The sequence below is a fragment of the Dipteris shenzhenensis genome, chromosome 25 (assembly GCF_047967505.1).
Source record: "Dipteris shenzhenensis isolate YYH24624 ecotype China chromosome 25, Dip_SZ_1.0, whole genome shotgun sequence".
Taxonomy (NCBI): domain Eukaryota; kingdom Viridiplantae; phylum Streptophyta; class Polypodiopsida; order Gleicheniales; family Dipteridaceae; genus Dipteris; species Dipteris shenzhenensis.
Window position 1 is genome coordinate 28,198,181 of NC_141620.1, and position 13,146 is coordinate 28,211,326.

The 13,146-nt window shown below is 44.4% G+C and overlaps 1 protein-coding gene, 1 non-coding gene and 1 pseudogene across 2 annotated transcripts; 2 read left to right on the plus strand and 1 right to left on the minus strand.

Moving 5' to 3' along the window:
• The first annotated feature begins 809 nt into the window (after positions 1-809).
• Positions 810-1,829, plus strand: LOC147885696 (uncharacterized; annotated as a pseudogene).
• A 3,280-nt stretch (positions 1,830-5,109) lies between these two features.
• Positions 5,110-8,809, plus strand: LOC147885697 (uncharacterized). Its single transcript, XM_087396727.1, has 2 exons — positions 5,110-5,416; positions 6,092-8,809. Exons 1-2 carry the CDS (start codon positions 5,126-5,128, stop codon positions 8,681-8,683), a joined length of 2,883 nt encoding a protein of 960 aa, XP_087252853.1. The 5' UTR covers positions 5,110-5,125; the 3' UTR covers positions 8,684-8,809.
• Positions 5,656-5,727, minus strand: TRNAE-UUC (transfer RNA glutamic acid (anticodon UUC)). Its single transcript has one exon. It is a non-coding gene; the product is annotated as a tRNA-Glu (tRNA).
• Positions 8,810-13,146: the final 4,337 nt, after the last annotated feature.

Genomic DNA, 13,146 nt, shown 5'->3' on the forward strand with positions numbered 1-13,146 from the left:
TATCTTCAGTGCGAAATGGTCCAACAAGGGAGTGTTTTGGATAAGATGCATTATTAAAAGTTGAAACTAAAGAGAGAATGCACCTATGATTTTTTCCGTGGAAGTAGGTTCCTAGGTCAAGGAATAGAAATAGATAAATGCTTTGTATTCAAGATGTCAACTATTGGACTTACTTCAGGAGTGGGTTTAGTAAATTAGATGAGACAAAGTAGATCAAGAGACCTTCAACACACATGGGTGCAATTTGATTGCGCCCATCGAGTTGCTGATTAGGTCACCATAGCATGTCATGTTTATGACCCAAGGTAAGCCACATCTTATGTCACAATCATGCTATTGCAAGACCTCCTAACAATTAGTTTAATTTCTCATATATTTTAAATGTTAATGCATAGTATGCAAGACCTCTAACAATTGCAACATGTGAGATGAAAGAAGAGGACATGGATGATCAACGTCTATTTTGGGAATGCATCAACAAGGTCATGAAGAAGCAAGATTGTGATCAGCTTGATTTCTTTTGTTTTATGGCGGATGAGGCGCAATCTAATTGGAATGCGGTATGACATGTCTTCAATGAAGAAAAACATAATGTCTTCATTGGTAGAGAGAGGTCCTGTCATTTCCAATGGAAGCAAAACATGGTTACACATACAACAAAGTATATAGTGTGAATTGCTCAAGATAATCACAAGGCAATGTGCGAGAAGTGGCATGTGGCTCCTACAAGGGAAACCGCAACATCAGAGGCTCATCTTATTCACCAATGGTGGCAAAATGGTAACTACATGGATAAAAACCTTCGAGCTATGGACTCTTGGTTGAGTTGGTGGGAGGTGTGCATCACACACTAGGGAAGTATCATGAAAGTAATGAGAGAAGCAGCAATGGTCCTAACACCCCAAGAACAAACTTGTTGGCAGAGAGCAAGCGTGGAAGCTGGCTCGCAGGGGAAGGATTTCAATGAAAGATCTCTTTATGATGCCTACACAACATATATGGCAAATGCAATATTGTAGAGTACTAAGGCAGTTTTTTATGCACAAGGTAAACACATAGGGAAAGGACCAAGTTTGGAAAATCTCAAAGAACAAATATTTGCAAAGCTAGCCCAAGTGGTTAGGACAGTCAATGAAGCAACCAAAGGAATGTTTAAGGCTCCAAACCCACCAATGGAGACAAGGAAAGTGCACACCACAAAAGGAGATCTGCAGTGGTGATAGATATAGATGATGATGCTACTCTGAAATATAATGCGCATGCACATGATTGTAAATATGTAGATGGCCAAGAAAGATCAATTTCACAGATGATGAGAATCAACACCCACCCTTGAAAAGAAAAATTACCAAGGGAGACATGTGTGATTGAGCACAAGATCAATGAACCAATGTGGGCAATACGATGGACCAAGGTAGGTATCAAGATCATGTGTGGTGGCACTCCAAAGGTTGAAAGAAGATGTGGGCACCACATTGCAGGTTCAAGCAAGGGAGTGCCAGCACCATCCTTTGAGGGGTATCAAAGGCATCCGAATGGCCTTCTCAGGCAACGGTTCTAGTTTTTCTCGGATCCTGTTATACCATTGCTATGATGTGGACAACAACATTGAACCAAATCCATCATGTCTGCCACCAACAATATGGCCTGTCAATGTGGGAGCTAACCTCACAGATGAGGAGGTGCAGTCATTGTTGGAAGGCGGATACCAAGTGGATAAGAAATTTGTAGAAGGTGAGTCTCCCGCCCTTATGCCATTCAATATTGGAACATCCTCTTCCATTCCATCTCCTACTGGAGTCAATGTTGAAAGCTCATCCTCTATATGAAATGGCATTAGAGTGAAGTATCGAACTTCCATCTCAAAGGAAGTGGTAAAGAAAATTGGCTTGGCTTTATGTTTAAAAGCCAAAAACATAGAAGAAGTTTGCAGGATTGAACACAAGCATGAAATAACATCACACCTAAAGGCATTGCTTAACATAAAAGAGGGTGGAGAGTTGACAAGCCAAAGTGACATTGATGAATTGGTGACTTTGGCCTATCCCACAATAAAAATTTGGGAAGATATGGGGTTTGTGGGGAGCAGAGAGGCATCCATGCTGCGTGCTAAGGCCAACACCTTGGGTGAGTAGTGGAGAGGCTACTTGGAGGCGACCTTGGCGGAGGAGGAGGAGGATGAGCCTCCTATGTTTTGAAGTCTGCATTTCTAGTTGTAAACAATCCATGGCTAACGTTCATGGATTGTATTTTCTATTATGTGAGCAATCCCTGGTGAATTCTGATATTCATGGATTGGATATGTTCTAATGTATTTCAATTTGGTATGAATATAAGATTACGGTTGCAAAGTAGATGTGCAAAATTTACAAGTGTAAGAGTGCACCCTATTTTAAGGGGACTCTACATAAAGTAGATATCCAAAATATACAAGTGTAAGAGTGCACCCTACTCTAAGGGGACTCTATATTACATTTAGACTCGTTTCACTTTTATAGCACTTCTAGGCACAATACCAATACTTCAAATCCACGTACCCAATACAATGTGCCCAATACAATGGGCTACATTGATGGCCAAAAAGATTTAGAGAGAGAGAGAGTGTGTGTGTGTGTGTGTTGATTCCATATTGGACTTTGAAAAGTGAGATAAGTTTTAATCTATCATACTAAACAAAATTGAAAGAGTCTTTAAAAAACATGAGAAAACAGGAAATTCTTTCACGATGGCCTACCAAGAGAGAGAGAGTGAGTGTGTGTGAACGAAAGATTAAATCCACGAGTCTTAAATATTTGCAAATTAAAATTTTCAGATTGCCAACTAGATTTAGAGAGAGAGTATGTATGTGTGTGTGTGTAGGTCATGAGGGTCTTTAAAAAGTACGAGAAATTTCAAGCTATAATGTTAAAACAATTCAAGAAGCAAAGATTAAGAAAGAGAGAGAGAGAGAGAGAGATGGGGATAACCTTTTTACATAAATTGTGTGTGAAATACCACATATAATGACAATGCAAAGTTCAAACCCCAAGAGAAATAAGTTTATCATCATAACTCCTCTCATCGTCTAGAGAGAGAGAGAGCCTTGTCTTCACTCTAGAGACTAGTAAGAAGAGAGGGAGAGTGAGAAAGGGGACCCATGGCTAGTTAAGTTGAGTTGTCACAAACCATGTAAGCAACAAAAACTCCCCTCTACAAAAAATGCTTAGACCTTGCCAAAGGCATGCCACAAACACATATCCAAATCCCTCCCTCTCTCTTACTCTCTCTCTCTCTCTATATATATATCTATCTCACACACACACACACACACACACACATGTACACACAAGATAACTGAAGAGAGAGAGGGGAGAGAAAGGAATATTTTTGGAATCTACTCGCCCAATACCAAAAAAGCACTCGCTAGGAAATGCTCGCCAAAAAACACCCCCCCTCAGACCTATCTAGGATCCATTGCCATCTTTGTTTGAGAGAGATACCAAATCCCATTGGAATGCCTAGCAATCCAAAGATTTTCCCTTCTTGAATCACCTAGCATCTCTGAGCAAGAAGCCAGTTAGGGGGTGCTTTGACCATAGTTTTTATACCCATTTTTTCATGGTTGATTTTGGATCCTAAGGTTGCACAAAACAAGTCAAGACATGTCCAAAATTCTTTGCGACAATTCTTATTATTTGCAAGGAGGGCATTAGTTGAAGCACAACTATCATGCATAGTTGAGTAGATGAAGTCCTTCCAATTTCACCTGTGTAATTCTATGTTGGATTAGCCAAAAGAGACCATCAAATAGGGGAGCTAGGGGACACTCGCTGGTAAACCATCAATTCCAGGGCTCTTGTTTGGTTTCAGGTCCTTGATAGTCTACTAAGCTCCTGTTCAATTATATCCTCTTCTAGCTGGCATGCAATCCTGGGGGGAATAGTGGGCGGTCTAGCATCTGCTATTGCCTATTGAGCTTCCTGCTTTTCCTTTGACAGGATGGAAGGAGAGCTAAAGATAGAATCTCTCTCTCTCTCTCTCTCTCTCTCTCTCTCTCTCAATGAAATAACCAATATTGATTGAAGTTAAAAAATAACTGCGTTGCACAACTCAAGGTTTGAATGCTACCCTCATGTAGGTGATTAGGCTAAGATGGGCCCTGGGTTGAAGTGATTTCTTGTGCATAATCATGAACTCCCCTCTCCACTCTTATAACCCCCTATACACATCAAACACTCTTATAACCCCCTATTAAATAAAGCCACTGACGTGGCTTTATTTAATAGAGAGTTATCCTCTCTCCTCGCCTCTCCCTCTCCTCTCTCTCAGAGTCTCTCTCCTCTCTCCTCCCCTCTACCACTTCTCTCTCCTCTCTCCTCCCCTCTCTCTTCTCTTCCCTCTCTCTCTCTCCTCTGTCATCTGTCCTACGAAGCTACGCCTGTTGCACCATCGCCCCCTCTCTCCTCCCCTCTCCAGCAGTGCTTGCCCACGACTGCCTGGTGCCTGCCATCCCTCCATCGCCATCTTCCTTAGCCCTCACAGGAATAGTACCTCCATTGCCATCTCCCTCAGCAAAGGGTCCATTGCGGACAGAAAAGCAGAGACAGAGAAAGAGAGCGTTCAAGGGAGATGGAGAGGGAGAGGGAGAGAGAGAGCTCGCCCATAGCGCGCACGCATAGAGAAGCAGAGACTGGAGCTCGACGGAGAGAGAGAGAGAGAGAGAGAGAGAGTCGGTTACGGGGGGACCTTTTTTTTTGCTAGAGAGAGAGAGAGAGTCAAAGCTTGAGAGAGAGGGGGCATGGAAGACACGTGCCCCTCTCTTAAAAAAAATAAATTAAAGTCTCAAATTAGAAAGCAAAACCCTTCCCCTTTCCATTTTTTTCCAAAAATCTCACTAAAAAACTTTTCAGGATTTTGGTGCGCTATTCATGAACTCTATGTCCTTTGGCATGCACTAACTACCTTCTTTGAACTTTAACGTCTTGCCTTGTGTTATTAAGTCAGTCTTGAAAAAGTTCCCTTCTTTGACCCTTTGAAAAAGTTTCCTTCGTTGAACTTTCAAACTTCAAAGTTCAAAGTTCAAACCCGTGGGAGATAGACGTTAAAAAGCCGTGCGAAGCCCAACATCATCTGCTCAAAACAGCTCATGAATCAATCACGTAGAGCTTCGGCAATGCTTACCGCAACAGCACCGCTAGCTTTGCCAGCCTCACTCTTCCTCCTTTTCCACTGCATCATCTCTCATGCATACTCCCTTCACCAGATTTTTCCACAACCAGTGCTGAAAAATCCTAGCTTCGAAGATTATTGCACCAATGGTACCGGCTTCTTCTTCGCACCCGATCCCTCCGTATACGCTGACAGTGGCGTCAAGAACATCTCTTCCTCCAATTCGGTAGCCTTGATGAAATGGAACGTCACCGGATTAGGCCTGGAGGTTGTATCTCACTTTGTTCATGTTTATGCCGATGAATAGAATAATCAATGTGAGAGAGAGAGAGAGAGAGAGAGAGAGAGCTTTAGGAATGTACGACATCACACAAGACCAAGCAGAGCTCGTGACAATGGGCCCTGCTCGCTAAGAAGAAAGCCCTCTTCCCCTGCTTCCCATGTGAACCATAGGGACGGGCTCTAATTTACAGGCGCTTGATCAGATACATTCAGTACCCTGAAGGTTATCCCTTACGGGAATCGAACCCGTGTCTTCGACATGAAAAGACGATGTCTTAACCACTAGACGAAAGGGACTTGGCTTTCTCTCTCTCCCCCATGAACAAGTGCCATTACAGTAGCATCTCACATGGGCTGAGGTACATCATACATGCCATCGTGTGCCGACAATGTGACATCATGTCAACACCTTTGTCACTGAATTGATTAGTTCACCCTGCATATCACTTTTTCTTAGTTGTTTCTTAGCTTTGGGATAGGTTTCGTCCTCACCAGCAGGCCATCCCCTTTTCATCTATGCAGTCTTGTTAGTTGAGGAATGAGCAGCTTCCGGCATAGCCCTGTGAATGGGTTTCTCTATGGACATGCGCACACAACAACGGTACCACCCTAATTAGAAAGAAATATCCTGCTTAGCTCATCATGATCTGTTTGAATGCAGGTCATTTTTGGGGGTGCTTCTGATGGGAATTGCTATCTCTCACCCTTCTGGGCTCGAGAGTCAGGAGGAGTAAATCAAACATTGACAACAGCTCCTAATGCTTCATACCTTGTCACCATTGACATGTTCATTTTTACAGCAGTTTGTGGGGATTCCTTCCCTGGAAGTATCTCTATCCAAGTCTCAGTTGGAGGGCAAAAGGCAATGGAGTTCTCCGGCTCTGCCCCTGAACCATGGTCTCCGTCATCTTATCAGTTCCAAGCGAGTTCATATCAAACTGAGCTCTCTATTACTGGGAGTGAAGGCAGCTGTGGCATTGGAGTTGACAATGTTCGAGTGGTATTAGTATGGGAATCATCCAGCAATGTGCTTGTGAATGGTGGCTTCGAGAGCGCAAGCAGCATCCCGGAAGACCCTGGTTCCAGTGGGTTCCAACTTCAAGCAGGAAGCAGAGAGTTGTCTTCATGGGTGGTAACAGGGAATGGGGTCACATGCTTTGGATCGTCATTCTTTCCACCTACTGAAGGGCGAAGATTAGTGTGGCTTGCAACACAAAATAGTTTCACGCAAGTGCCAGGTGGACTTCAACAAACAATGGCCACCCAAGCCAATGTGACTTACCACCTAAGCTTTGATGCTGCATGCCAGTGCAGTAACAGCAATATCACATTGCCTTATTGTCAGCTTGGGATTGATGTGGGCATAGATTCATTGAATTTCACACTGCTAGCTGAGAATCATACTGCTGGAAATCCGGGGTGGACTCGGATAGTTGTTGAATTTATAGCCATATCAAATCAAACAACAATGGGTTTTCAAGACATGGCTCCAGAACAAAGGGTTTACGGTGTTCCGTACAACCAATGTGCTCCATATCTGGACAATGTGATGGTGAATATTCCAGCCCAACAGGCCTTGTTAAGATTGAAAAATGGGTTAGGGTCTCCAACCAGTCTAATGAGCTGGAATAAGCTCTCGGATCCTTGTCTCATCCCTCCCACTAGTGATACAAAATGGGTTGGTGTGACTTGCTTGGGAGTGGAAGTGATTGGGCTAGACCTTTCTGGACATGGTCTCTCAGGAACAATTCCATTCGAGCTCCTTGCACTCTACCCAAGCCTTCAAAGCTTGAATTTGAGCAGCAATCTGATGAGTGGCTCAATTCCTTCCTTTCTTGGAAGCATGCCAAGGCTTGTTACACTGGACCTTAGCAGTAACACCCTCCAAGGAACTATTCCCACCAATCTTGGCAACCTGGTTCTTCAAGAACTGAATTTGCAGGGTAATCAACTCACAGGAGCAATTCCAGATACACTTGTATTGCGTAGTCTTAAAGCCCTCAACCTGCAGATGAATAATCTGTCTGGTGCCGTCCCCCAAGGCATCTCTCTGCTGAGAAATAGTGGCACTGCTCTTGCATTTACTCCTGGGAATAAGAATCTGTGTAGTGACAGTGCAAAGGATCTCTTACAACTCTGCAATCCACCATCCAAGAAAAAGGGAAATGTTTCAGGTGCTCTTGCAGGTGGAATTAGTGCTGCAGTAATTCTGGTGCTGGGGATGATTTTATTGATGCTTCTGAAAATGCGACATGCCCGGAGTTCGAAAATGAACCAAAAGGTAGATCTCAAACTTGACAGCTGCGAAGCCTTCTCTCTACAAGAGTTGGAAGAAGCAACGGAGGGGTTTGCTGTCATGGTGGGAAAAGGAGGATATGGGACAGTCTACAAAGCTGAACTGAAAGATGGGAGAGTGGCAGCAGTGAAAAGGCTAAATCAGGTATCTAGGCAAGGGCCTCAAGAGTTTATTTTAGAGGTGAAGCTTCTATCTCGTCTTCACCATGCAAACCTTGTCAGACTTTTGGGTTACTGCATTGAGAACAACGAGCACATTCTGGTTTATGAGTTTATGTCTAAAGGCAGTCTATATGAGATCCTTCATAATCCAGTTTCTCGGAAGCCGCTGACATGGGAAGAAAGGATGAAGATTGCATTGCACATCGCATTTGGCATTGAGTACATTCACTATTTTGCCAGCCCAGGACTGGTGCATCGTGATATAAAGTCTGCCAACATTTTGCTGGATGAGAATAACAATGCAAAGGTGGCAGACTTTGGGTTGTGCAAGGAGGCCCCGCTAGGGGCAGAAGAGCCTCAGACGACAGCAATAAAGGGGTCGTTTGGGTACTTGGATCCAGCATATGTGAAAACAAATCAGCTGTCAAGCAAAAGCGATGTGTTCAGCTATGGGGTGATATTACTAGAACTAATCACAGGGAGGAGGGCCTTGGTGGAGGGGGAGTTACTGACAGATTGTTGCAAGCAGTTTTACGAGTTGGATATAAGCTTGATGGTGGATCCATTATTGGCTAGGAAGTACGTCAAAGAGGAGCTTACACTGATTACGAATGTTGCTAGAGACTGTCTCATGGAGGAACGTGAGCTGCGCCCTAACATGAGGTTAGTTGTGCATCGTTTGTGCGGAGGCCTACCCTTGCTAGTGCAACCTTTGAACATTGATCCTATATTGCATGCCGAAACATGGGTAGATGAGGAAGTGGAGGATGATGCTTCTGTGTTGTTTCCCCGGTAACTGTCACATGTGTGTTAGGTTTTGTTGCAACATGTGTTTGTATGGTGTAATTTCTGTGTATGGTTTTTTACAACAGAGGAATGTGAGTGTGTTTATGTGATGCATTTTCCATCACATTAATCACAACTGCATCTTTCTTTTGTTCAATCACCTAATGCAGAGATGTATTTGCCTAATTGCCGGTTTGGAAGAGTATCAATTGGAGCATTGTATATCTAGTAAATAAATGTGCTTTTTCACAAGAAGTTTTCAACACCTTTCCACTATAATTCCCACATTGCAGATTACGACAACATCATGAGCTTGTGTAGGCGACGTGTAGTGTACCTAGCTAGGTGCGGTGGGGGGCAGGGGGCGGCCGGCAGCCCCCTACCCCCCACTGCACCTAGCTAGGTATATGGAGCCTCGTCTGCAGAAGCTGATGGTGTTGAACACTATAGGGAAACATAAGGGAAAAGGGGCCTCGTTCCCACAAGGGAAAAGGCCAAAAACTTCTTGTGAATTTGGCCTACCATAGGCAAGGACTTAGTGTTGCTCGAGTTTTTTGTTTCCCTAAGAGAAAGTGATGATGAGCTGAAGTTGTATTTGGGCTATATCCCTCATAATCGAGAGAACTACTCATGAGAGAGATATATAGAAAGTCTCCATTAATTAGATTTTGAGAGAATTAACCTTGGAGAAGCTAATTTTAGCGATATGCATTGCTTGTTACCTTGATTGGCTTTAGTCCAAAAGTCAATGCTTTTTCAATTCCTACCACAGGTTGGCACAATGGATACAAGAAGTTTTGGGCATTTTCCCATGTGGGAAAGAGGCCCCCTTTCCCTTATGAATTTCCCTACAGTGTTTAACCTCATGAGCTTCTGCAGACGAGGCTCTGCATACCTAGCTAGTGTGGTGGGGGGCTACCGGGCCCCTCCTTCGGGGCCCTGCCCCCCACCGCACCTAGCTGCCTCGCCTGCGGAAGCTCATGATGTTGTTGTAATCCGCAATGTGGGAATCATAGTGGGAAAATGTCTAAAACTTCTTGTGGCCGGAGCCAGCACTAGCCAGCGACCCAATTTCCCATGGGAATTGCTAACTCATGGCCATTCCCTCCCTTCATGAGACGGGGGAGGTGGAGGTGATAGTCGACCGTAGTGTACCGTGGGGGTTGGCAGTGCTAATCAGCAGTGTATGTGACAGAAAGAAGGGGACATCTGGCAAGAGCTTAAGGTATTCCAGTGTTCAACATCATCAGCTTCTGCAGATGAGGCTCTGCATACCTAGCTAGTGTGGTGGGGGGCAGGGGGCTACCGGCCCCCTCCTTCGGGGCCCTGCCCCCCACCGCACCTAGCTGCCTCGCCTGCGGAAGCTCATGATGTTGTTGTAATCCGCAATGTGGGAATCATAGTGGGAAAATGTCTAAAACTTCTTGTGGCCGGAGCCAGGACTAGCCAGCGACCCAATTTCCCATGGGAATGGCTGACTCATGGCCATTCCCTCCCTTCATGAGACGGGGGAGGTGGAGGTGATAGTCAACCGTAGTGGATCGTGGGGGTTGGCAGTGCTAATCAGTAGTGTATGTGACAGAAAGAAGGGGACATCTGGCAAGAGATTAAGGTATTCCAGCTGCTGATAGAAGAAGTTTTGGGCATTTTCCCATGTGGGAAAGAGACCCACTTTCCCTTATGTTTCCCTATAGTGTTCAACATCATGAGCTTCTGCAGATGAGGCTCCGCATACTTGGCTAGGTGCGGTTGGGGGCAGGGGGTTGCTAGCCACCTCCTTCGGGGCCGGCAGCCCCCTGCCCCCCACCGCACCTAGCTAGGTATGTTCCGCCTCGCTTGCAAAAGCTCATGATGTCGTCGTAATTCTCAATGTAGGAATCATAGTGGGAAAATGTCTAAAACTTCTTGTGTGAGGTGTCGCCAGCAGAATGCATTCCCTCTGTTGATGTGGTGAAAGCACACTCCATTCAAGCTGTTGAGAGGGCATCCATCGATTTGTTGAGGACAGTGTGGATTTCATCTGACCGTGCAATGAGCTATTTACGTGAAAAAGAGGTTCCCTGTGCACTCACAAAGCTACATGCACAAGTTTTGGGCATTTTTCCTTGTGGGAAAGAGGCCCCCTTCCCTTATGTTTCCCTACAGTGTTCAACATCACGAGCTTCTCCAGGTGAGGCTCCGCATACTGAGCTAGAGAGAGAAAGAAAGAAGAAAGAAAGAAAGCTATATTAACGTCCTCAAGAGGCTATGAACCAAAAGTTACAATAGTTTTTGTAACCATGAAGAACCAAAAGTTACAATAGTTTTCGTCTGATGGTTACAGTGCATCTGAGAGAGAGAGAGAGAGAGAGAGAGAGAGAGACTTTAAACGTTGTAGGAGCAATCCCAAAAGACCACAATGATCTATCCGACGAGAGGTGAGATTTGAACACGAGCAATCCCAAGAGACCACAATGATCTATCCGACGAGAGGTGAGATTTGAACACAGAATGTGCCAAATCAAGTTTTGAAGAACAAAAACGTTGTCAGTACAGCAATACGTCTAGTTCTGTTACTTTTATCAAATACTAGGAGAGGTCTTATCTTCCAAGGGAAAAGAGTGCAATCTAAAAACATTGGCAAGCTCTACTTGTACATTTGCTAGGGGTGAACAATGTTCATTTTTCTTAATTCCACACTCGTTCATAACAAGCTGGAAGATTAAAAGTCAATTTCACCTGTTTATATGCTTGCTCCACAAGAAATCGTGTCTTCTTCAAATAATCAATCCCTGAGCACTTGATTTAACCCCCAAATTGACCTCCCCCTTCCCCTCCCCCTCTACACCAACAAGCTTTGAGCTGTTGCAATGATTTGCAACTATCACCAAGCACAACATCCCCACCCACCTTGCCCCACAATTTATCAAGCTCAACCTCTCTCTCCCACCACACCAAATGATCGTCCCCACAAATCAAATGTAAATCTCACACTCTAATAAAATCTCAAATTTGTTTAACAGATTATGAATCATTGTACAATTTTCTTTCCATTAATTTTGCTTGTTATTCCTTGCACTTACTAGAAAAGGCGGGCCATCTTCAATTTTTAACTTGTGATTGTTTTGAAGTATAAAATGTCAAGAAATGGGGGCATCCCCACCATTTTTTAATGGTCTGCTTTTCATATCCTTCGTAACTGTATTGTAATTTCCTTGGCTTATTCATGTGTAGTTAGACGTGTCGAATTACATGTGTCTCTGTTGTGTGGGCCCATCTGGCAACAAGGGTACTTATCTATTAATGACCCATTTGCCAACAAAGTACCTTCTGTGAACTCCATATATCTACCTGCAGACAAGAAGCAAGATAGAAGAGAGAGAAAGTGGGGGAGGTGGATTCAGAAAGGCAGGTGGAAAGGGGCAACATGAAAAAGAGGGAGGATGGGCGAGCCGAGAAGTGTGTTTGAGTATGTGCATATGTGTGTGTGTAAGAGAGAGAGAGAGAGAGAGAGAGAGAGAGAGCGCAACAACGTGAGAAAGTGGCGGGTAGAGAAAGTAGCTGCAAATGCACAGGTATTTTTTCACTGGTTATAATAAAAACCTCATGTCCTTTTCCTTCAAAAAGTGTTATTTGAAAAACTTACCTTTTCCACCAAAGGAAATTGGCCTAGCGGTAAAGTGTTGCTCTTCGTGAGCACTTGTTATGGTTCAAACCTCGTGGTTATCCAGGGTGTGTGGGCGCAATCCCGATAAAACTAAGTCGTGATTGGGATATGGAGGAAGCTGATCAAATCACACATTGCTAATTCATTCGATTAACGGAGTGATAGTGCATTAGAACCACCTTGAGTCATTGTCCCTAAGCTTGCTAGAGATTCCTTTGCTTGACAAAGCAAGGTTTCTTCCATGTCCTAGCCGGGTTAAACTCTTCGTTTACGATTCCTTTGCTAAGGAGTGTTGGTGAGTAGTCGCTAGCTACGGTGACCCCAACAATGGTGTCGTTGTCGGGGAGCGCCGACCTAAGCTAGTGAATCTCAAGCTTGCATTCGGGTCAGAGAGAGAGAGAGAGAGAGAGAGAGAGAGAGATGTTTCACTGTACACCTGTCAGATGTGCTAGCATTAAAGTCTCCCTCTGGATTTGTCTCTCTCAAGTCTTGAATCTCTCCTCCCCCTCTCTATCTTGCAACTCACACAAAGGAGTAAGCAAAGCTATGATGCTATCTGACTTTGCTTTCTCATGCAAAGGAGATGTGTGCTTCCTTGCTCCAAGGTCAGCTACTGGCTAATTCAGGTAAGATGGTAGACATCCAAACCCTCGCGCGTGGATACTACTAGATAGAGTTCGAGATGCCAGAGATGGCGTCCAGGGTTCTTGCGCGGAGCCCCATTTCACTGCGAGCAGCTAGAGCTTATTCTTGTCCCTGGCACCATGGATTCAGCATGTTTGTCGACCCTCTTGCTAAGGCGGCAGGTTTCTCAGTTTCGGTCTGCT

What these genes read in the sequence shown, in the direction of transcription:
- LOC147885697 (XM_087396727.1), top strand. Translation starts at nt 5,126, where the DNA reads ATGAATCAATCACGTAGAGCTTCGGCAATGCTTACCGCAACAGCACCG. An exon ending in TCACCGGATTAGGCCTGGAG is followed by an intron (nt 5,417 to 6,091) that starts GTTGTATCTCAC and finishes GTTTGAATGCAG; the next exon opens with GTCATTTTTGGGGGTGCTTC.